Raw genomic sequence first — 26,046 nt, forward strand, 5'->3', positions numbered from 1 at the left:
AATATTCTTACAAAGGGCTTCCCTGGTGACAGATGGTAAATAATCTGCCTGCAATGTGGGAGACTTGGGTTCGATCCCAGGGTTGGGAAGATACCCTGGAGAAGAGATTGGCTACCCACTCCAATATCCTTGCCTGGAGAATTCCATGGACAGAGGATCCTGTTGGGCAGCAGTGCATAAGGTCCAAAGAGTCAGACATGACTGAGCAACTAACACTATACTGTATTCTTATGAAATATTTTAGAATCAACCATTTTTATTGAGACTGTGATTTTTGCTATATAAGGGCCATGCAGAAACAATAAAATTTAAGGAACTCTCTGAAATTCCAAAGTATTTCCATTTTTTCTTTTGAGCATTATCATATTTAGTTGTACAGATGGATATTGCTTAATAATATTTATCGTTGACTATAGTGGTGGTAGTTCTGTATTTACCATATTTGACATCAGTTATTACTGGTACCTAGTTAAATTTCTATTTTATTATTAATTTATGTTGTATGAAAAGTTAGTGCAGCAGTTTTAAGATATAAACAACTAGGAACTTCCCTGGTGCTCAGTAATTAAGACTGGTGCTGGTTTGATCCCTGGTCAAGAAGCTAGAATCCCACATGCCTCATGGCCAAAAAACTGAAACATAAAACAGAAGTAATACTGCAACAAACTCAATAAAGACTAAAAATTGTCCACATCAGAAAAAACCTCTAGAAATGTATAAGCTTTCATTTATTTATAAACAGAACAGCATAGTTATCGTTGTTTAATCACCAAGTCATGTCTGACTTTTTTGTGAGCCCATGGCTGTAGTCTGCCAGGCTCCTCTCTCCATGGGGTTTCTCAGGCCAGAATACTGGAGAGGGTTGCTAATTCCTTCTCCAGGGGACCTTCCTGATCCAGAGATCAAACCTGCATCTCCTGCATTGGCAGGTAGATTCTTTACTACTGAGCTACCAGGGAAAACCAATGCAGCTACATCAACCTCTATGTATTGTATGTGTACATCTAGCAAGACACTTTGTTAACATATAGTATGGACCTGAATGTGGCACTGGTAAAGCCTCTAGTCTAGTGAAATCATGTGTGTGCCACTGAGGACAATGTTTATAAGAAGAATTTTCTCTCCTACCGAGTCATGAGAGGAATAGATTAAACTAATGAACAGCTAGAGGTATTCTTGCAGAGACATAAAACAGAGTGAAAATGGAGGTCTTGGAAATTTAAGGAGAATGAACCCAAAGTCAGAAAATCAAGACCAAGACATTCAGATAGAGAGATGACTATCCCAGCTGTGAAACTGAATAACATCACCAGAAAGAGGCTTGGGCAAATATTTTTTGTTAGACAGGAAGAGAACATAAATACAATTATTAAAGAGCCATCAGAAAAAAATATAGAGAGAAAGCAACAATGCTAGTGTCTTAGGAGCCAAGTAGAGAGAAAATTTTCAAGTGTAGGTAATAATAAATGTAAAATTACGGAGAAAATTTGAGGAGGAGGATGATTGAGAAGAAATCAGTGGATTTAGTGATCAAGAGATTAAAGGATAGCTTTGAAAGGGTACATCAATATACAATAAAGACAACACCAACATTAACTTCTCCATTCCTAAACCTTTCTTACCAAGAGGGAATCAAGATTGCATAAGGAACACTTAGATATTGAGAGATCTGGCCTCTCTTCCTAGAGAACAAAGACATGCAACAGGTTAAGTGTATTAAAAAATAAAACTACAAACCAAGTGAAGGATTGGAGTGACTTTATGATCAAAGATTTTATTTGTCATATATTGGTAGAGTTGGAAGCAGTAAGTGTAAGTTCTTTTGAAAAAAGCTCGAGAGTGTACCAATATCTGAGGTTATACAAGTATTAAGTTTGCTTTTGTTTGTGCTGTGTGTGTGTGTTCTTTCTTTTAATGGGTAGGATTAAACATGTTTGGAAGGAAAAAAGAGAGGACTCATTCATCAATGTTTGAAAAATGTAGAGTGTGAGATAAAGTTGGTGTGGAATTCCTGTTTTACCCCATCACTGCCATAGAAAGATATTCAAATTTAATTGTATCTGAAATGAATAATGGAGATACAGTGTGTAATCTAAGGAAAATTTCAGAATGATTTTGCTAAAATGTTACAATGTCTTTGTAGATGGGGCCACTGAGTAAGTCATACCTTTAAGCAGTGAATGTCAGAAGGAATAACAATAATATTCAGAGCTAAAATGTAACTGAGTGCCTTATGTACCTGGCACAGTTAGAAGTATTTCTCACTTTTCCTCTCTGACTCTGCACAACAACCTCATGAAGTAGGTACTATAATTAGCCCCATTACACATGAGAAAATAAACAGAGCTGATATTTGCCCACGGTTCCACACCAGTGACTGGCACAGATAGTCTATGAATCCAGGCAGTCTGACAGCATACACAATTAAAGTCTGAGCTAAGAATGCTGTAGAAACTAGTCTGATTAGAGCCAGGAAACTCTTCCTCCCACTTCTTCCTGAGGTCAGCTGATGCTCTTTCTGATTGAAAATAAGTTTTAAAGCAGGCTGTCAACTTCCCATGTTATCACTGCTATAAATCTCTATTGATACCTTAGCCATTGTAACAGTACTGTTTCCTTTTCAAATGTCAAAATCTAATTCAACTACCTAAAAAAAAATCTTTATAAAATGAACCCAGTGCAATTAGTTAGTTAGGGCATACCCAGAGAAGTTCTTGGAAATATTAGATGAAGCCTATTATAAAATTCTGCAACAGATGGTTCATTTCCCAACAGCAAACAAAAGATCTGCTATATCACCACACTGTTTCAAGTTAGATAATATTCTCCTGAATATGAAGATTTATACTTGTCAAAAATAAATCTTCTCTTCAAAGGAAGAGGAAGATGAGCTTTTTGAAAATGAGTCAGGTGGATTTTAAATGATGTGAAGCATATGCTAGGTGGGGGACAACCTGGTCACTCTGCCCTTGTTTCAAAACAGCTGTAGATGAGATGAAAGCATGGTGTCATTTCTCTGAGTAACTGGAACAGAGGAATTTTCTTTTTTTTTTTTTAATTTATTATTATTTTTTTAATTTTAAAATCTTTAATTCTTACATGTGTTCCCAAACATGAACCCCCCCTCCCACCTCCCTCCCCATAACATCTCTGTGGGTCATCCCCATGCACCAGCCCCAAGCATGCTGTATCCTGCGTCAGACATAGACTGGCGATTCAATTCTTACATGATAGTATACATGATAGAATGCCATTCTCCCAAATCATCCCACCCTCTCCCTCTCCCTCTGAGTCCAAAAGTCCGTTATACACCGCTGTGTCTTTTTTCCTGTCTTGCATACAGGGTCATCATTGCCATCTTTCTAAATTCCATATATATGTGTTAGTATACTGTATTGGTGTTTTTCGTTCTGGCTTACTTCACTTGGAACAGAGGAATTTTCAAGTGCCTTAGCAGATTGGGTTCATTTCTTTCATACTTCTATCATTTTACAATATCTTTTTCACTCCCAGTTTAAAAAAAAAAAAAACAACTAGAAAGTAAGGTAGAAAAACTTAAATCTACAATGTCTAAGTCCTATCTTCATATGGCACTTTTTCTGATTGCTCTAATGCATTTTGATTTCTCCTATACTTTCTGTGCTTCCCTGGTGGCTCAGGCAGTAAATATTCGGCATGCAATGCAGGACACCCAGGTTTGATCCCTGGGATGGGAAGATCCCCTGGAGAAGGGAATGCCAACCCACTCCAGTATTCATGCCTGGGAAATTCCATGGATAGAGGAGTCTGGTGGGCTATGGTCCTTGGGGTTGCGAAGAGTCGGACATGACTGAGCAGCTAACATTTTGACTTTGACTTTTCACATACTTTCTGCACTGTTTGTTTCACACTGAACTCATGATTATTTGTGTTCCTGATTATATGTTCCGCTTCTCTGTAAGTCATCCATTGGTCCCTGTGGATGTAGAGTTATCACCTCTTTAATTCAAGTCTTTCATTTTCCTTAGTGATCGTGTTCTATCATCTGTCCTCTTCATCTTCTACCATCTGTCCTCTTCATCTTCTACCACTATTTATCCTCTTGTTTGTGTCTCTTACTATTTACTCACCATTGTTCCAATGAAGATAGTTTGTCTGTATGTAAGCAACAGCTGGAAAATTCACTATCTTTATAAGAAAATATTTGGCTAAAAGGTTTAAAACTGTTTTCTGGCAATAACTAAATATGAAGTTGCTCAGCTTTATTATGTATATCATTTAGCTTGTTTCTCAACCTTTTAATAGGCATTTATTTGCCACCAAACTAAAAACATGTAAATAAGTTTTAAAGCAGTGGTACCCACTGTAAAAATGTATATAACTGTCTTCATTGAGAAGCAATGCCTTCTAGCATTTATAAATGTGTGGAGTCTTTCAAAAGTAAAATAAATAAATTGTGGACCTTCAATTCAAAGTCCAATTTTGGACTTTCATTCATTTTATTTTATTCATTTAAGAATAATGGTTTTCAAATATGTATGTGTAGAATTGTCCTTCATTGTAAAATCTATGGCAACAGCAAAAAAACAACAAAAAAAACCTGTTATCAGTTTCACACTTCAAGTCTTAGCCCTTGTCCTCATCCATCCTACTGAGCATGTGTTGCTTGTCTATAATGGTGAAAGGAGATGGTTGGATACTCTCTGATACTAGACAATGGAATGACATTTTCTGAATCATAGTTATTTGAGATCTATAATTGAATTTCCTTTTTATTCCCTTTTATGTTGTGTGTTAATATTTTTACAGCCTCTAAACTTTATTCTGCCCCCATTACAAATAGCAGCCTTTCGTTTTGCTTTGTTTTCCTTCACCTCTCCTATGGAGCTGGCCCTGGACTTCATTTTCTACTCAGTTCTTGACAGTCCAGGCATTTAGAGAGACTTTCTTGCTGTAGCAGTTAATTATGTTATGCTCTAAACACTTGAAAGGACTATTCACCTTTCATTATGATGTAAGTTCCCATAGAACAAATAAAGTAAGATATCCAAAGGAGGTCTGTCATATTTGCTAGTGGGTGCTGTTAACATTAGATTTCTTAACTCATCTTAGTAGACTGCAAATGATTGTCCTTTACTATAATTAAAAATATAAAATGAAATAAAATAGAGTTCAGTAAGTGCTTATAAACTAAATGTAATATATGTATTTATTATATCAAATAAAATAACTGATGTTCATAAATCTTATAGATGATATGGCTACTTTAAATTTATTAAAATATTTATTTATAATAAACTTAAGCTCATATTTTATGTAGATATAGCAGTGATTAGTACATTATGATTGAACACTGGGAAATATGATTGTCTCTATTTTATATTTTAATGGCTAAAAGAATCTGCATAAGTAGAACAAAAATAATTTAAAAAGCAAAATGACATTATACAAATGAACTTACTTACAAAACAGAGACTCACAGACTTAGAAAATGAACTTATGGTTGCTGGGGTGAAGGGATAGTTGGGACTTTGGGGAGGTCATTACACACTGCTATATTTAAAATGTATAAACAAGCACTTATGGTATAACAACAAGGACCTATGTTATGGTATAACTCTGCTCAATGTTATGTGCCAACCTGGATGGGAGAAGAGTTTGGGGGAGAATGGATGCATGTATATATATGGCTGAGTTCCTTCACTGTTCATCTGAAACTATACCACAACATTGTTTGGCTATACCCCAATACAAAATAAAAAGTTTAAATATTTTTAGAAAAGTAAAATGGACATGAAAAGAGAAGTACAAAAGAATAAGATAAAGACTTCAAAGCATAAAATTCTGTATGCATACAGAATTGTTCATAAAATGAGCTCTGATCATTTTACCCAATATGAACTTGAGTTATCTTCTAATCTAGGCTTCGCTGGAACATGGGAAAGCTAGGACCCAAAGAGGTTATGTTACTGTGTAAAGTCACAGAATAAGTAATGGACAAATTTTGCCTAGAATACTGACTTACTGATTCTTACCTAGCAAGGATTCCATGTCAGTAAACAATTTTGTCAACTCATTTTTTTTCATTATTTTTTTTCAATAGGGAGACCCACGTGCAGCTGTGCATTGGGGTTCACTGGACCAAACTGTGGTAAGACAGTCTGTGAGAACTTTTGTCAAAATGGAGGGACCTGCAGTGTTACTGCTGGAAACCAGCCTTATTGCCACTGCCAGCCTGAACACACGGGAGACAGATGTCAATACTGTAAGTAAAAACAACACCCGTGAGGCAGTATGACAATACACTGTAAGGTGTTCATTATGTCATCTCATCACCTCAATTTCAGCCACCCCCTAATTTTCAGGTCCCCCCCCAGTCACCCCAGATATAGTCATTCTTTTCATTATCCCTCACCCATCTCTTATTTTAAAGATCCTGTTTCTTGTTTTTTAGCTTAGATTCCACGGTCCATCATTATAATTATTTGCTCCGTCCTCCCCTCTCTTTTGCTTTCCTAGTAAACCATAACCATTGCTAAATCCAATTCTTATCTGTCCTGAGCTGGCACCCTACTGCTGAATGCAACTGGAAAAAAAAAAAAAAAGTAGACTGCTCTAACTGGAATTTTTGTCACTAACGTCATACGAGCACTTACTATGGTTTCTACTGTATTTCATGAATCCATTTACCCTTCTAGATGTTTATGTCGCATCTTCTATTTTCCCCTCAAACCCCCAATACCTGTGCCCTAACTTTATTCCCAGCCTAGGAGCTTCCTTCCTATTTCATTGCTTATGTGGTGCAGTGGTAAAGAATCCATCTGCCAATGCAGGAGACTCAAGAGTGTGGGTTCGATCCCTGAGTTGGGAAGATCTCCTGGAGTAGGAAATGGCAAACTGCTCCAGTATTATTGCCTGGAAAATTCCATGGACAGAGGAACCTGATGGGCTACAGTCCACGACGTCACAAAGAGTCATACACAACTGAATGACTGAACACACATACAGAGACACACACAAAATGGCCCCAAGCTCCCACCACCATATCCCTCAGACCACTTTGTCCTATGCTGCACCTTCTGTCTTCTCTCTTATGACTAGGGACCCCTACTTTGCCCAATGCTATCCTGTCCATTCCTACCTTAGATGCCTCTTAACTATTCGTTGTTGTTTAGTGGCCAAGTCATGACCAACTCTTTGCGAACCCATGGACTGCAGCACACCAGGCTTCCCTGTCCTTCACTGTGTCCCAGAGTTTGCTCACTCATGTCCACTGAATCAATGATTCCATCCAAATATTTCATCCTGTCACCTCCTTCTCCTCCAGCCCTCAATCTTTCCTAGCATCAGGGTCTTTTCCAGTGAGTTGACTCTGCACATCAGGTGGTCAAAGTATTCAAGTTTCAGCTCAGCATCAGTCCTTCTAATGAATATTCAGGGTTAATTTCCCTTAAGATTGACTGGTTTGATCTCCTTGTTGCCCAAAGGATTCTCGAGAGTCTTCTCCAGCACCACAATTTGAAGGCATCAGTTCTTTGGCACTCAGCCTTCTTTATGGCTCAACTCTCAGATCCATACATGACTACTGGTAAAAAAAACAACAACAACATAGCTTTGACTAAACAGACCTTTGTCAGTGAAGCGATGTCTCTGCATTTTAGTATGCTGTCTAGGTTTGTCATAGCTTTTTTTTTCCCCAAGGAATAAGTGTCTTTTAATTGAATGGCTGCAGTCACTGTCTGCAGTAATTTTGGAGCCCAAGAAAATAAAATCTCTTACTATTTCAAATTTTTCTTCATATATTTGCCATGATGTGATAGGACCAGATGCTATCATCTTAGTTTTTGGAATGTTAAGTTTTAAGCCAGCTTTTTGACTCTCCTCTTTCACCCTCATCAAGAACCTCTTTAGTTTTTCTTAACCTTCTGCCATTAGAGTGGTATCATCTGCATATCTGAGATTGTTGATATTTCTCCAGACAATCTTGATTCCAGCTTGTGATTCACCCAGTCCAGCATTTCTCATGATGTACTCTGCATACAAGTTAAATAAGCATGATGACTATGCACAGCCTTGATGTACTCCTTACCAAATTTTGAAGCAGTACTCATAGACACATCTTATACAACTGTTCCTCTTGCTTTTGCTTTATCAATATTTTTTTCACTGCTTAATCCTTTCTTTAAAAACTCCTTTGTGCTCACATCCCTTTCTAGATACAACTTTATTTCCCTGCTCATTGTTTGTTCTCCTAATTCAAATATAGTTGTTCTATAATATTATATTAATTTCACAGGTACAGCATAATGATTCAGTAATTTTTATATTATGTGCCATTAAAATTTATTATAAAATAATAACTATAACTCCCTGTGCTGTATAAGGTATCCTTGTTGCTTGTGTATTTTATACATATTAGCTTTTATCTCTTAATCTCAGACCCCTATCATGCCCCTTCCCCCATTTTTGTAATCACTGGTAACTACTAGCTTGTTTTCTATATCCATGAGTCTGTTTGTTATATCCATTTATTTGTTTTATTCTTTAGATTCCACATACAAGCGATATCATACAGTATTCATCCTTCTCTGTCTGTCTTACATCAATAAAAGTAATATTCCCTCGGTTCATCCATTTTGCTACAAATAGCAGAATTTCATTGCTTTTCTTGTCTAGCATTCCACTATATATATATATATACATTTTCTTTATTCTTCTATTGATAGACACTTGGGTTGCTTCCATATCTTGTCTGTTATAAATAGTGCTGCTGTGGACATTGGGGTGCATATATATTTTCAAATTAACGCTTTTATTTATTTCCTAGATGTATACCCAGTCTAGAATTGCTGGATCATATGGCAGTGCTAATTTTAGTTTTTGGAGGAAACTTCACACTGTCTTCCATTGTGGCTGCACCAATTTACGTTCTCACCAATAGTGTAGGAAGGTTCCTTTCTCCATGTCTTTGCTAACTTTTTTTATTTGTAGACTTTTTGATGATAGTTATTCTGATAGGTGTAAGGTAATAACTCATTGTCTTGATATACATTTCTCTAGTACTTACTGGTGATCAGCATCTTTTTGTGTTAGCCTTCTGTATGTCTTTTTAGAAAAATTTCTTTTCAGATCTTCAGCTCATTTTCCAACCAGGTTATTTGATTTTTCAACATTGCATTGTATGAGTATTTACATATGTTCAACATAAACTCCTAACTGATCATATCATTTGCAAGTATTTTCTCCCATTCAGTAGATTGTCTTTTCATTTTGTCAGTGGTTTCCTCTGTTTTCGGAGAAGGCAATGGCACCCCACTCCAGTACTCTTGCCTGGAAAATCCCATCGGTGGAGGAGCCTGGTAGGCTGCAGTCCATGGGGTTGCTAAGTTGGATGTGACTGAGCGACTTCACTTTCACCTTTTGCTTTCATGCATTGGAGAAGGAAATGGCAACCCACTCCAGTGTTCTTACCTGGAGAATTCCAGGGACGGGGGACCCTGGTGGGCTGCTGTCTATGGGGTCGCACAGAGTCGGACACGACTGAAGTGACTTAGCAACTCCTCTGTTTTGCAGAAGCTTTTAAATTTAATTAGGTCCCATTTGTTTATTATTATTATTATTTTATTTTGCCTTAGGACAGATCTAAAAATATATTTTTACAATTTAGGTCAAAGAGTAGTTCTCTGGTTTCAGGTTTTATATTTAGATCTTTAAACCATTTTGAGTCTATTTTTACATGTGGTACAAGGCAGTGTTCTAGTTTCATTGTTTTTCATGTAGCAGTCCAGCATTTTCAGCACCACTTGTGGAAAAGACTGTCTTTTCTCCATGTATGTTTTCACCTCATTTATGGTAAATTAACTGTAGAGGCTTGGGATTATTTCTGGGCCCTCCTTTCCTTTCCATTGATTGTTGTGCCATTGTGCCAATACTGCACTGTTTTGATTACTGTAGTTTGATATACAGTCTAAAGACTGTAAAGGTTACATCTCCAGCCTTGTGGTGCCACGCCTTCCCCAGTCAGGATTGCTTTGTTCATTTGGGTTCATTTGTGGTCCAGTATAAATATTAAGGTGATCAAATCAGTCCATCCTAAAGGAAATCAGTCCTGAATATTCATTGGAAGGGCTGATGCTGAAACTCCAATATTTTGGCCACCTGATGCAAAGAACTAACTCATTGGAAAAGACCCTGATGCTGGGGAACATTGAAGGCTGAAGGACAAGGGGCTGACAGAGGATGAGATGGTTGGATGGCATCACTGACTCGATGGACATGAGGTTGAGCAGGCTCCGGGAGTTGGTGATAGATAGGGACGCCTGGCATGTTGCAGTCCATGGCCACAAAGAGTCAGACACAACTGAGCAACTGAACTGACTGATAAATGTTAGGATTATTTGTTCTTGTTCTAATATAAATATGGTAGGTATTTTGATAGATATTCCATTATATCTGTAAATAGCTTTGAGAAGTCTGGCTATTTCAGCAATATTAATTATTCCAATCCAAGAACATGGATGTCTTTCCATTTCTTGTGTCATCTTCAGTTTCCTTAAATGATGTTTTAGTTTTCAAAATATAGGTCTCTCACCTCCTTAGTTATGTTTATTTTTAGATATTTTATTCATTTGGTGTGATTGTAAACAGGATTTTTGTTTGTTTTCTCTTTGATATTCCATTGTTAGTATATAGAAAGCAATAGATTTCTGTACATTAATCTGTGTCCTTTATTAGTTCTAACAGTTTTTGGGTGAAGGCTTTTGGATTGCCTACATAGAGTATCATGTTGTCTGCAGTGACAATTTTACCCCTTTCCTTCTGATTTGGATATCATTTATTTTTCTTGTCTAATTACTATGGATAGAACTTCTAATACTGTGCTAAATAAAAGTTGTGAAAGCAGGCATAATTTTTAGTTCCTGAATTTAGAGGAAATACTTTCACTGTTGAGTGTGATGTTAACTGTGGCTTTGACATACATGACCTTTATTATGGTCATGCTCTCTCATCATTATGATGAGAGTTTTTTTTTTTTTTTTCATAATGAATGGATGTTGAATTTTGTCAGTGCTTTTTCTGTGTCAATTGAGATTATCATGTAATTTTTTTCTTTAGTTTTGTGGTGTATCAAATTGATCGATATGCAAATATTAAACAATGCTCATACCTCTGGAATAATCCATCTTGACATGCTAATATTTTATTGAGGATTTTTGCATCAATATTCATTGAAGATCATGGCTTTTTATTTATTTATTTAATTTTTTGGTCTTGTCCATGTCTGGTTTTAATGTTAAGGTAATGATGACCTCATAGGTGAATGTGGAAACACTGAGTCCTGAGTTATTTGGAATAATGTGAGAAGTACGTGTATTACCTCTTCCTTATGGTCTATGAACATATGATCATGGAATTTTAAGAATTTTTATTATTATAAATTCAATTTACTACTAGTGATCATTCCTTTCAAATTATCTGTTTCTTCTTAATTAAATTTTGGTAGCTGGTTAGTTTCTAAAATATGGTCCATTTCTTCTAGATTGTCCAATTTGTTGGCATATAACTGTCATATTCTCTTAAGATTTTTTGTATCTTTGTGTTATCTGTTGTCATTCCTCCTCTTTCATTTCTGATTTTGAGTCCTTTCTCTTTTCTTCTTGGTTAGCTTGGATAAAGGTTTATTGATTTTGTTCATATTTACCAAAAAGCCAGTTCATGGTTTCAATGATTTTTTCCATTGGGTTTCTTATTTTGATCTCGATTTCATTTGTTTACCCTCTGACCTTTATCATTTCCTCTCTGATAGCATTTCAGGATATATGACTCTGTTTGTCTCGTGCTGCCGTTAGAATTATCTCTTTAACTTGTGACACTGAATTATATGTGTTAGTGTAGGTCTGTTTGGGTTCATCTTATTTGGGACCCTGTGCTTCCTATATCTAGATATCTGTTTCCTTCTTCAGGTTTTATAGGTTTTTAGCCATAATTTCCTCTAGTACATTTTCAATCACTTTTACTCTTCTCCTTCTGGAATTATTATAATGCAGATGTTGGTATGCTTAACCTTATCATAGAGAACTCTTAAACTGTTTTCTTTCTTTTAATTTATTTTTCTTTTTCCTGTTTGACTGTGTGATGTCCAATATTCTATTTCAAGAGAACTTATATTCTTTTCTGTTACTTACTCTACTATTCGTGTCTTCTACTGCTTTTTTATTTCCATTATTGAGCTGTTTATTTCTAATTGGATTTTTCATACAATTTTGTATTCCTTGTGAAATTTTTCACTGTATTCATCTATTCTTTTCCTTATTCAGTTAATGTTCTTATTACTAATACTTTGAATTATTCATCTGGTAAAGTGTTTATTTCTGTCTCAGTTTTTTCAGGATTTTTTTCTTGTTCTTTCAATTGAGAATAGCTCCTTCCTTTTTCATTTTGCTTAAATTCCTCTTCCTCTATGAGTTATGTGAAGCAGATGCCTTCTTGAGAGCATTCTTATGTGGAAACATTCCTGCACAGGCTGTGTGTGCTCAGTGCCTTTGGTGGGATGGCAGGATTTGTCTTGTATGCAAGTCATGTCTTTCCTCAGGTTCTGCTGGCAGCTATCACCTTAGTAGGGGCTCAGACTAGAGATGGTGGGGCTTCACCTGAAGCTGAGTGTGAGGCAAGTCTTCCCCTTGATCAATGGACATATTGGGCCTATCAGGGATCGGATCCAATCCCAAGGTACTGAAGCAAAAGCTAAGAGGGTCATCCTCAAGGTACTTCAATTTTATTTACATATGTGTTTCCCCCTCTTCTAGGACTGGGACCCTCTCCTCAGAGTCAGGTAGCCTCAGAGCATGAGGGTCAAACATGGGCTCTCAGTTCATGTCTCAGACAGAGGTTAGAGCTGTCTCTAATTCTCTGCCTGAGGTATCAACAGTTATTTTCCTTATTTGGCTCAGATTCAGCCTTGGGTATGAGTCACATTGGTCCCTCACAGCCAATCATTCCTGAAAACTAAAAAAATATAGTCATAATCTGAAAGTAGAGAGTTATTTTATTTGGTGGGAATATATAGGACTCTGAACCTGGGAGACAGCATCTCAGTAGCTCTGAGAAAACTTCTCCAAGGAAGTGGGATGGGGAGCCAGGCTATATTCAAGTCTACAACAAAGAGAGCAGACAGTGTGAACATCAGAGACCAAATATCAAATTAAGAAATTTAATACTGAGAGTATGGGAGGATGTAAGCCTCTGCACTCACTGAATTCATTCCTTTCATATGCATCTCAGATATCTGGGGCCAAATCCTGTCTCCTTGTTTACCTTAAGGAATGGCAAATGACTGCTTCTTGCATTCCCCCAGCTCCTCAGCAATCACCATGGTGGGTGGTGGCATCTGCTGGATCACAATTTTGGGATGCCTCATTCACATTTGGAGGCCAGGGAATGCTGATAGCTGTGACATTTCTCATTTGTTGATATAGCAGGAGATATTTTCATTTCATACTCCCCATCACCTCCATTGTCCCTGGCCTATTGTAGAATTGCACTGCAGGGCAGTTGGGGTCTGCATGGACTCTGCATACATGGGATATAGGCAGTGGAGGAGTAGTCACTCTCAGAGACCTGGGTGGCTTCTGATGCACCACTTGAGTAAGCTTCAACAATGGCCATGGCTGCCCTATCTGGGCTCTGATCTGGGACCTGTCATCTCTGTTCCTATAGTTGAGTTTTCTCCCCAGTTGTGACAGCCTCAGATCCAATTCTGCTCTGTGACTTGCAGGACGCAGGCCTGGAGAATGCACAGAAGCAATAACAAAGCCAGCCTGTAGCCAGGAGGCTTCAATCTGCCCTTTCCACTCTTTCTTGGGAGTAAGGCGATATGCATGCTCTCCTTAAGAGCAGTGATTCCACGGCCTGTTAGTGTCAGGAGTCTTCCAACCAGCCAAGGGAGCTTATCTCCTCTGCGTAGGACTCAAGCACATTCTGAACACACTGAATGATGTTCAAGCAATGTCAACTAAGATCCTACATAACACAAGCCCTACCTACTATCCAAGCTGTTTTTGCACCCTCTCTTTTATTCAAGTAAAACCACATGGATTATTCTTCTCCATGGGTCAACTTCCCTGGCTTTGTGACTTTCTCATGCTGACTTTCTCATCCTTTGAAATGCAATTTCTCCTCACCTTCACCTCTCAATGCCAAATCCTATCTATCACTTTTTGTCCAGCTCAAAAAATCATTTCTTTTTTGAAGTTGTTCATAACCACCCTCAAGTTGAACCAATCTCTCTTTTCTAAATTTTCAAGACTGCTCCTTTATTTTTCTTTTTAGCTCTGTTCATTATTACTTGTCTGGGATCACTTATTTTAGACCACACCCAACAGTGGTGTTTGTTTAATAAATAAATATTGATACATAGTCATACACAAGTAAATGAGACCAGTTTGGAGGCAAGTTTATAAAAGAATAATCCATTTAATGCACAAAAGCTACATTTAATCAGAGTACAATTGAAATGGAAACTGAGTTCTCTTCACAGAGCCAAAGAATGAACTTTGCAAATTCACAAACACTCACACAGGCAGAGTTTATTTTTAGAGGATAGAGATACAAAGCTTTCAGCATAGACACTGAGAGGAGGTGAAGTGCCCCCAAAGCTGGGGATTACAGCAGTTTATATTTTTACTAGTATTGATCTGTACATCTTTGGTTGGTTCATGACTTTAATGTATGTCATTTTTGACCAATCAGTTTGAAGATTACATTTGACATCTTTATGGGTTTTTTTATCCCAAATTTTTAAGTTTTCTCTGACATTGAGTCATCAGCCTCTGACCCTTTTCCTTGACCCCAGGCAACTGTGGAAGAACTAGATGTATATTTAAGAGTTAATGGTCCCGCTAGTGTTCTTGATAATGGGGACAGGAGCTAATGATTGTCCCATCCTGGGTCTGAATGTTTTATGACTTACCAGACCAGGGAGGCATTCTTCTGAATGCCTGGAAATTGGAACAACAAGTTTAGCTTTAGGTTAAAGAAGTGAGAAGCTTACTTGAGAAGGAAAAAAATTGAAATTAAAAAAAAAAAAAAAAGAAGGAACCAAGGTTTCAGAGTCTTATCCTGTCTAGCAATATCTGCCTCACAGTCATCTGGTATTTTTGTTGGGAACTGTCTCCCAGTTCCCAATTGGTCCATCATCATGGAACACCAGTCTTTTTTTTTTCTTTTCTCTTTTCTTTTTTTTTTTTTAAAGTTGAAGCATCAATACACTTGACTTAAAAAAAAAAAAAAACAAGTTTAAAAAATACTGTGTGACCATCTTTATAAGTATTTGTATTCTTGAAAAGAATAAATTGAGTTAACTTATATTTTAATTGGCAACTTAATAGAATCAAAGTCTGAGGTAACCTGATGTGTTATAAAAGGCAGCATTAGAGTTTTATTATCACTATTAGCAGTCATAGCACTTCTTACATTTTATGACAAAGCACTTATTAAAATTAATCAATTAGTCCTTAGACAGAGGTTAAATAACTTGCTCAAGGTCCCACAGAAGTAATATCATAGTCAGAATTGGACCCCAGGATTTGTTGATCAAAATATCAATAAACTTCTGTGCAGTTTGTTGATGCCGGTTTTTGGCAGCAAAATAAGTCTGTGGACAGTGTCATCAAAATGAGAAATCCAACAGTTGACAAAAGTGTAATAAATTTAGGAGCTATTAGATGTGAGTAGGCAAGGTTCAATGGACCTGGTATTCTGTCAAAACTGTATCTTGCATATGCAAAATCTTCTCTCTATGAATGAAGAAGTGACAGAATGGTTCATTACAGTGCCTAATTAAAGGTCCATTAGTGGGAGGTAAAAACATCATTTCTTAGTTGTGCTGAGTAAAAGCATTTCACAACCCTAATGGCAATATAAAATCCTGAGGTCTGAGGTGCAAATTAATTTTAACACCAGCACCCAGGGAGGAGAGACATAGATAAATAATGGCAAAAGTAAAATCAAGTATTCTTTTAGTCAAGCAAATATAGCTCAAATTCATGCAGTTCTGGAGTGAAGATTTCTAGTGTACATCAAAAAAATAATAAGCATGGCATTTTTCATTTAAATCTGGATGTTAACTATGAGGTCAACAATATTTGAGGTTATTTATAATTAAACAGTAATGATATTAGGGCAAAGGAGCCAGTGAGGATCAACTCAATCAATGTCTAAGTGCCAGGTATTCAAATCAAATGGCAATGTTTGTCATTTCATTGATGTTTTCAAAGTCCTCTAGGACCTGCCAGAAAAATCATTATAATTTCAATTAGAACTCAGTTTATTAAAAATATACCTGTATGATTTACTCCCACTGATTCCAGTAAGTGCAAACATAAGCAGCATCTCAAATTTATAAAATTTGGAATATCTGACAATAATCCAAAATCATCTGTTATAACTGGTATTAGAACCACAGTCTATCAAGTAACTTACAAAAGTCATGAACTATACTTTTGAACCTACCATATGTGAAAACACATGGAATCATTTTTACCACTCTCCTTTCAGAGCAGTTTTGTACCATTAGTCAGCTAGTCAGTGAATGTGTTTTGGCATTTACAGTGAACCTATCACTATGTTAGGCATGGAAGAAACAGCAAAGGCAATATATTTCTTGCTGTCAAAGGACTTACAATCTAATATGTGATTATGAAAAAGGAGTAATAATTTTAGTGAACAGTTCAAGGAAACACAAAGACCAAAACTCAAGAAATAACACAGAATTTATCCAAAAGAAAAGATTTCTTGAAGGAATTATCACCTAAGCTAAGACCAGAAGAAACAAAAGCTAACCAGGTGAAGAGACAATGCAGGGTGAGGAGCAGCATTTGCAAAGACCCAGAAGGGAAAGCCTTTGGAAATTTACTTTTTCTTTTGCTATTTGATTTTCCTGGGGGAGGGCTGGCAGGATAAATAACAATTATTGAACATATATAATGCATTGATTACAGAGATATATGTTGTAATACATAATTTTATCTGATATATGAATATATGATTTTATGGCAAATGCCCATACACCACTGTAAGGTTAGTATTTTTAGTCCAACTTTACAAATGCCAAGAATTGAGATGAAGCCATTCTCCCTAATCTGCCAAGTTAGAGAACATAGGAACCACAGTTTATAGCCTTGCAGGTCTGACTCCATGAGGCTTCTGGTGTATTTACTTGTCATTTAATAGCTTGTCCACTCTGTTGCATCTCTTTAGACTCACTATGAGAACCATCAAAGCTCAGGTAGCAAATGGCTCAACGTGGGCTTTTCATGTTTCTACTCCATTGAAGAGAGGTGTTAATAGTTATTTTAATCTTGGCTTGATTAAGACTATGGCAGGCCCAGGCTGAAGAGACCAAAAAGGGGTGGACTTTCATAATGGCCAGAAAAGTAGAATGAAATCTTTTCTACTCAATTAGTATGAAAGACAATAAACTGACCCTTGAACTCTAAGAAAGAAGCATGATTTAAAAGTGAAATTATCAATTAGGACTAACTAGTTCCTAATATTCAAGTATTCCATTTTTTTAGAATACTCACACCTAGAGTATGAAAGCATGTCAGAGCCCTGTCCACTGATTCTTTTTCTCTTGGTGAGAAAATAAGCATTGTTTTCATTCAGGCCCTCATCATATCTTGCTTGGATTATTACAACATATTCCCTTATGCACCTTTTCTTCCAACCTTGGGAGTCTGTTCATTGTATCTAAAATATGCCCCTTTTGAGTGTACCTCTTTTTCTTTACACATGGTATCCTGAATATCTACCAAATCTAACTCTCTGGATTTATCTTCTTAACTTCCTTTTGCTCTAGGCCATTCAGCACTTCTCTGTTCACTTTCACTCTATATTAATGTCATCATTCATATTCTCAACTCTTTATTCCAGTAGAATATGAAACAAGCCTTGGTGTTTTGCATATCTCGTCAATTTTGGGAATTAACTCACTGCCTAGATTTAGTAGCTGGAGAAGGGAATGGCACCCCCCTCCAGTACTCTTACCTGGAAAATCCCATGGATGGAGGAGCCTGGTAGGCTGCAGTCCATGGGGTCGCTAAGAGTCGGACACGACTGAGCGACTTCACTTTCACTTTTCACTTTCATGCATTGGAGAAGGAAATGGCAACCCACTCCAGTGTTCTTGCCTGGAGAATCCCAGGGATGGGGGAGCCTCATGGGCTGCCATCTATGGGGTCGCATAGGGTCGGACACGACTGAAGTGACTTAGAAGACTTAGTAGATCAGGTATTTGTCAGGTATGTGTCAAATATGTTAGTAGACAAGTATGTGAGTAAATGTAAATCAGATAGAAGGGTTCTGTTTCCAGCCTGTGTGGCTTAGTTATTTTCTGTTCTTTGACAAGATTCCATTCAAAAGACAGAGCCAGAGTTCTAGGCCACCTTTACTTACTAGCTCATTAAGATCCATACTCCATGAGAAACTTTGTGCCTCTGACTATTTTTGTTTTTTGTTTTATTATTTATAGGTTATCTTTTATTTTTTGTTGTTTTTTTTAAGTTTATTTTACTCATGTATAGTTGATTTACAATGTCAAGTTAATTTATGCTGTAGAGCAAAGTGATTCAGTTTTACCCGCACACACACACACACACACACACACACACACACACACACATATATTCTATGAGTTAGTTTTATTTATTTATTTTTAAACTTTTTAATTCATATTGAAGTATATCCTGTTGGCTCAGATGGTAAAGCGTCTGTCTACAATGCGGGAGACCCTGGTTCGATCCCTGGGATGGGAAGATCCCCTGGAGAAGGAAGTGCAATCCACTCCAGTACTATTGCCTGGAAAATCCCATGGGCAGAGGAGCCTGGTATGCTACAGTCTATGGAGTAGCAAAGAGTCGGACACAACTGAGCAACTTCACTTTCACTTTCATAGCCAATTTACAAAGTTGTGATCGTTTCAGGTGGAAAGCAACGGGAGTAGAGGAAAGAGATAGGGAGTTTCTGACCAACGTGTATACTCTGCTATGTTTAAAATGGATAACCAAGAAGGACCTACTGTATAGCTCAAAGAACTCTGTTCAATATTACGTGGCATCCAGGATGGGAGGGGAGTTTGGGGGAGAATGAACACATGTATATGTTTGCCTGAATCCCTTTGTGCCTGTGTTTTAAGTTTGAAAAATATAGGGAAAAAAATGTAGCTAGGTTTAAACTAACATGTGAAGGAAGATAAATGCATTTCTTTTCTCATGTGACCAGATTAGAGAATAGTGAACTAAGGGAGAAAATGTGATAACATTGTTATTTTTACTCTAGATATTTTAGAAGAAATTGTCAGTTATAAAAAAAATTGTTGGATATAATTTTGATTCAGTAGTAAAACTGGAGTTACTAAAAACAGATTTTACTATAATGCTGTGCCTTCATTTAAAGTAAATGTAAAAATAATAATAAGAGGAGAAATAGGGAAAATGTGGTAATATAAAAATAATTTATTGGGAACTGAAGTAAGTCTAAGGAGATAGTATGTTGTATGTGAGTCAAAGTACCTAAGTTTGATTACTGAAATTAATTTATTCAACTGATGTATATTGAACATTTCTGGGTCTCATTTATTGTCTAGGTATTAGAGATATATCAGTATCAAGGCTCTTTGGAAGATACATGCCCTATTTAATTTTAGGTGAATAGAAAACCAAATGATATATCTTTTCAGATTAAAAGCTGTAAATTAAGGATTACACAATTACACACACACATAAAAACTGATTAGGTGGAGATTGGAAATGGACTTTAATCAATACTATTTAGAAGAATACTTATTATTTTATATAATTACATTTCAAATTCCAACAACATGTTCATAAAGTTAATTATGAATAAACATTTATGTCTATGTCATATAACTTAGTGTACTTGTTTTAATAATTAACTTTTAGTAATTATATTTACCAGTTTCAGTAAGCATTCTCAAATATAAAGATTGCTTATTTACACTTGCTGGCATTATAGCAGCAACTTTCTTCTATGAAGGCTTCATTGATTTTGAGACTTTAATCTCATAAAACTTTTGAAATAGTGCTTCACCTGTTATTATGCCAAGTTTAGGTAGCTTCTTTTCCCACTTTTATGCCACATTAGTTCTACCAACAGATATTTATCTTTTTCCAACTTAAGGAAAAATGGATAACAAAGTAATATGAAGACTACGAAAAATAGCCTTAAAATGGCCTAATTGAAGGTTGAAAGTAAACTGTTACACAGATCAGTTCACTTCAGTTAAGTTCAGTTGCTCAGTCGTGTCTGACTCATTGTGACCCAAGTTTTTGGAGCCCAAGAAAATAAAATCTGTCACTGTTTCCATTGTTTCCTGATTTATTTAACATAAAGTTATGGGACTGGATGCCATGATCTCAGTTTTTTGAATATTGACTTTTAAGCCAACTTTTTCTCTCTTCTCTTTCGCTTTCATCAAGAGGCTATTTAGTTCCTCTTTACTCTCTGCCATAAAGAGGGTGTGATCTGCATTTCTGGGGTTACAGATATTTCTCCTGGCAATTTTGATTCCAATGGGGGCTTCATCCAGCCCAGCATTTTGCATGATGTACTCTGCATATAAATTAAATAATCAGGGTGATGATATACAGCCTTGATGTACTCCTTTCCCAATTTTGAACCAGTCTGTTGTTCCATGTCCAGTTCTAACGGTTGCTGCTTGACCTGCATACAGATTTCTTAAGAGGCAGGTCAGGTGGTCTGGAATTCCCACCTCTTTAAGAATTTTCCATAGTTTGTTGTGATCCACACAGTCAAAGGCTTTAGCATAGTTAATGAAGCAGAAGTAGATGTTTTCCTGGAACTTTCTTGCTTTTTCTATGATCCAGTGGATGTTGGTAATTTGATCTCTGTTTCTTCTGACTTTTCTAAATGCATCCTGTAGATGAAGTTCAGGGTTCATTCACTGTTGAAGATTAGCTTGAATGATTTTGACCATTAGCTTACTAGCATGTGAAATAAGTGCAATTGTGCAGTAGCTTGAACATTCTTTGGCATTTCCCTTCTTTGGGATTGGAGTAAAAACTGACCTTTTCCGGTCTTGTGGCCCCTGCTGAGATTTCCAAATTTGCTGTTGTGTCAAGTGCAGCACTTTAATACTATTATCATTTAGGATTTGAAGTAGCTCAACTGAAATTCTATTACCTCCACTAGCTTTGTTCATAGTTATACTTCCTAAGGCCCACTTGACTTCTCACTCTAGGATGTTTGGCTTTAGGTGAGTGATTACACCATAGAAAGAAGAGCATAACTTTTCTTAAATCAAAACAATGCATTCATAATTTTATTCATTCTGTTACATTGTCATGAATGCAAACATATAATTATCATAAACCTTGATTTAAATAAATTGATATATTAAGATCCATTGTTTTCTAACAAATGAATACTAAAAAGAGTAAATTTAAATACATGGGAACGCCAAAGATAGCCAATAATTTCCTACAGGAAAGATGCTTAATTTTACGAAAATGAATTATTATTACAAAAACCTACTCATCAGGGATTGCCTCTAAAAAATGAGATACATCATAAGTGTAGGACACTCTGCAAAATAGAAAGTTACTTAGTTCAAAACAGAATTGAAAAATCAATGCAAAGTTCAAGTAGCTAAATTTGAATTTTCAGATCTGTATTACTATTCGAAGATCCATGACTAAATCTATGATAATGAGAATCTAATTTTCAGTTAGAGAAAGTAATTTACACTTTATTTATTGGTTTTAAGAACTCAGAAAATCTATATTGTAATCATCTGAGGGTAAGCTTTCTTTGCAAATGAGTGATATAAATAAGAAACATAGTGCTAGAAACAGCTTGGTGTGGAGATGACAACATAATAAATGGCACAGTGCTTATTTAAATGACTACTTGAAAACTCAGGTCACTTTCATGATAACTTCCAGATCATGGATAACTATTAAGCTAGAATTTTTTCAACTTCAGATGTCAGTGTTTCTTAAATTGAAAGGCAGTATAGGTTTCTGATCCTTTTAAGACTCTCTTGTCCAAATAAAACAAATACCTAAGATATTTTGCATATAATTTCAGTGTTTTTTGAAATTTTCTTGATTATATACTCTAAATTTACAGAAAGCTGTCAAGTTGGAATCCAGATCTGAGGAAGAAATATTGGGTTTGGAGGTGATAATGTAGAATTAAAAAATTAAAACATTCTTTCAGAATCATTTAAAATTATACAAAGCAGACATTTTTGGATTAGCCGATAGTATTCTATAATTTTAGATTTATCTTCAAATATTTTCATTATCAAGGTGAAACTCATATAATGATTTATAAAAACAATAATGATAATCATTTAACTATCTGCTTTTCATAGTTATCTCAAGTTAGGTAATCTATAAACGGGTTCTTTTAAATTTTAAAATTAATGCACATATTTATATTTTAAAAAAATATTTTGAGTGCTATAATTTGTAATAAGTGTGTATTATAGTATGTATTTTAGGTGATATATATTCAAAAAATATATAATTTGGAAAATGCAAAATTAATTGATTAATATTACAACATTCATGTTTATAGTCTCAGATTTTTTAAATAATTTCTGTAATAATCCGTGAATTTAGAATGAAATTCTATATAGAGTTACATAAAAGTAAATAGAACAGAAAAATCAGTTTCTTTTATTGAAGAGCATAGTCTCTTGAATAAGTTAGTTTCATAGGCAGTGACTATAATGTGAAATGTCAGAAGCTGAAAAGTTTAGCCTAACTCTATGGAAAGCCCATTTCTGGGAATTAGGTAGGTCATATCTTTTCTTCACTCAGCAGTCTGGAGTATCTGACAGCTGGTTCATTGATCCAGCAGCTGAGTGTCGATTTCATATAGGCCAAATTGCCAACATCCATTGAATCACAGGAAAAACAAGAGAATTCCAAACAAAGATCTACTTCTGCTTTATTGATTACGCCAAAGCCTTTCACTGTGTAGATGACAACAAATTGTGGAAAATTCTGAAAGAGATGGGAATACCAGACTCCATGACCTGCCTCCTGAGAAATCAATATGCAGGTCAAGAAGCAATAGTTAGAACCGGACTTGGAACAACAGACTGGTTCCAAATTGGGAAAGAAGTATGTCAAGGCTGTATATTGTCACCCTGCTTATTTAACTTATATGCAGAGTACATTATGAGAAACACTGGGCTGGATGAAGCACAAGCTGGAATCAACATTGCCAGGAGAAATATCAATAACCTCGGATACTCAGATAACATCACCCTTATGAGAGAAAGTGAAGAGTAATGCAAGAGCCTCTTGATGAAAGTGAAAGAGGAAAGTGAAAAATTTGGGTTAAAACTCAACATTCATTGGGGTACACTTGTCTCTTTCAATTCTAGTTTCCTCAGTGTGTATGCCCAGCAGTGGGATTGCTGGGTCATAAGGCAGTTCTATCAGGATTGGGAACACATGTACACCCGTGGCAGATTCATGTCAATGTATGGCAAAACCAATACAGCATTGTAAAGTAAAATAAAGTAAAAATAAAAAATTAAAAAAAAAAAAAAACCTCAACATTCAAAAAATGAACATCATGGTATCCAGTCCCATCACTTTATGGCAAATAGATGGGGAAACATTGGAAACAGTGACAGACTTTTCTTGGGCTCTAAAATCACTGCCGATGGTTGTAGCCATGAAATTTAAGATGCTTGCTCCTTGGAAGAAAAGTTATGACAAACATAAATAGCATATTAAAAAGCGGAGACATTACTTTGCTGACAAAGGCCCATCTATTCAAAGCTATGGTTTTTTCCAATAGTCATGTATGGATGTGAGAGTTGGACTATAAAGAAAGCTTAGTGCCAAAGAATTGATGCTTTTGAACTGTGGTGTTGGAGAAGACTCTTGAGAGTCCCTTGGACTGCAAAGACATCACCAACTTGATGGACATGAGTTTGAACAAACTCCAGGAGTTGGTGATAGACAGGGAAGCCTGGTGTGCTGCAGTCTGTGGGGTCACAAAGAATCAGGCATGACTGAGCAACTGAAAGGAACTGACTGAGATATTCAAGAGCCCTTTTACTAGGTCTTGATGGCATTTGTCTTTGCTTCCCTCCTGATTTTCATCTTTCATCTCCCACCTTCCTGTCCCCATCTGAACACACACTTAACACATCCTGGCAAACTTCATTGAGTTTCAGAAATTAGTAAAACTATCCTTGACTGATCCCATATTTACATAAATTTATAACTACCCTTGGGGTGTTAAAACTAAAAAAATCAGCAGTTTGATTTTTGTTCTCTGCCTTCTGAAGTGTCTTGTTTTCCAGGGGCAGGGCTCATTCATTCATTCAACAAATATTAATATGGCATCTAATATGTGACAGCCACTGAAGCTTGAGAGTTAGTCATGAATAAAACAGAAAACTGCTCTCATGGTGCACTTTATTATTTATAAATAATATGCAAACATATGAAATGTCAGGTGGTGAGAAATGAGATGATGAAAAGTAGAGCAGGGTAAATTAAGAACCTGCTGCTGCTGAGTCACTTCAGTCGTGTCCGACTCTGTGCAACCCCATAGACGGCAGCCCACCAGGCTCCTCCATCCCTGGGATTCTCCAGGCAGGAACAGTGGAGTGGGTTGCCATTTCCTTCTCCAGTGCATGAAAGTGAAAAGTGAAAGTGAAGTCATTCAGTCCTGTCCGACTCTTAGCAACCCCATGGACTGCAGCCCACCAGGCTCCTCCATCCATGGGATTTTCCAGGCAAGAGTACCGGAGTGGGGTGTCATTGCCTTCTCCAAATTAAGAACCTAATACTATCCAAATAAAGAAAAGAGTCAGAGGGCAAGAGAAACTAAAATACATTAGTTACTAAATCAAAAGAGCATTACCACAATATCTTTTTGTACACTGGGTATATAAAACAGTAATGAGTTAACCTCATTGCCTGAAGATTGAAACAATTTACAAGAATGCTTTCAAAGAACAACAATCTTTCTAAATAAAAAGTATATGGATCAAATTGATTGATTAGTTGCAGTCATAATGCAATGCATACTTCTAATCATCTTAAAGTATGGCACTACTAATTAATACAAATTAAAGTGATTTTTATAATCTCTGAATTGCTATTAAAGTAAAATAGAAAGCTGATTTTTATATATTGATAATCTGTTTTATGCCTCTACGTTTGACCTAAAGGAAACTTGAACATTTGAACAGGGGAAACCTTTATAGTTTTCTCCATATTTCTCTGTTAGGTGACCTTATCAAGATGACTTTCTCAATGTTTTAGGGAATTCTGATTAAATAGTAATTACTTTTATATAATTTCTATGTCTCTTATTGTTATCATACTATTATAGAAATGCCTCTCTATATACCTGTGTACATATCAATATAAAGATTCATATGTATTATATATTTTGCAAGGTAACATACTGAAGGAAACCTAGGAGGAAGGTATATCTAATTATATTAGAAATCATTACTTTTCATTTTTTTCTTTGTTTACTGGAGCATAAATGCTTTACAATTTTGTGTTAGTTTCTGCTGTACAACAGTGAATCAGCTATATGTGTACATATATCCCCACCCTGTTGAGTCTCCCTCCCACCTCCCCTCACTCCTAGGTCATCACGGAGCACTGAGCTGAGCTTTCTGTACTACATACAGCTTTCCACTAGCTATCTATTTGACTCATGGTAGTGTATATATGTCAATGTTACTCTCCCAGTTTGTCCTATCCTCCCTTTTCCCCACTGTGTCCATATGCCCATTCTCTATGTAGGTGTCTCTATTCCTGCCCTGAAAATAGGTTCATTGGTACCCCTTTCTGTATTCCATATGCATGTGGTATCACATGATATTTGTTTTTCTCTTTTTCTGGTTTATTTCACTCTGTGTGACAGATCCTAAGTCCATCCACGTCACTGCAAAAGACCCAATTTCATTCCTTGCTATGGCTGAGTAATGTGTCATTGTATTTATGTACCACAGTGAGTAGTGAGTTGCTTGGAAGA

General features: G+C 36.3%; 1 protein-coding gene across 1 annotated transcript in view; it reads left to right on the forward strand.

The window, feature by feature from the left end:
* LRP1B (LDL receptor related protein 1B) overlaps nt 1–26,046 on the forward strand; it is a 1,972,098-nt gene that overhangs the window by 1,873,764 nt on the left and 72,288 nt on the right. The window contains exon 84 of the mRNA XM_068968462.1: nt 6,083–6,244. Coding sequence (XP_068824563.1) covers nt 6,083–6,244 — 162 coding nt within the window. The remainder of the gene's footprint in view (nt 1–6,082; nt 6,245–26,046) is intronic.

Source organism: Capricornis sumatraensis, chromosome 3 (genome assembly GCF_032405125.1).
Source record: "Capricornis sumatraensis isolate serow.1 chromosome 3, serow.2, whole genome shotgun sequence".
Lineage (NCBI taxonomy): Eukaryota > Metazoa > Chordata > Mammalia > Artiodactyla > Bovidae > Capricornis > Capricornis sumatraensis.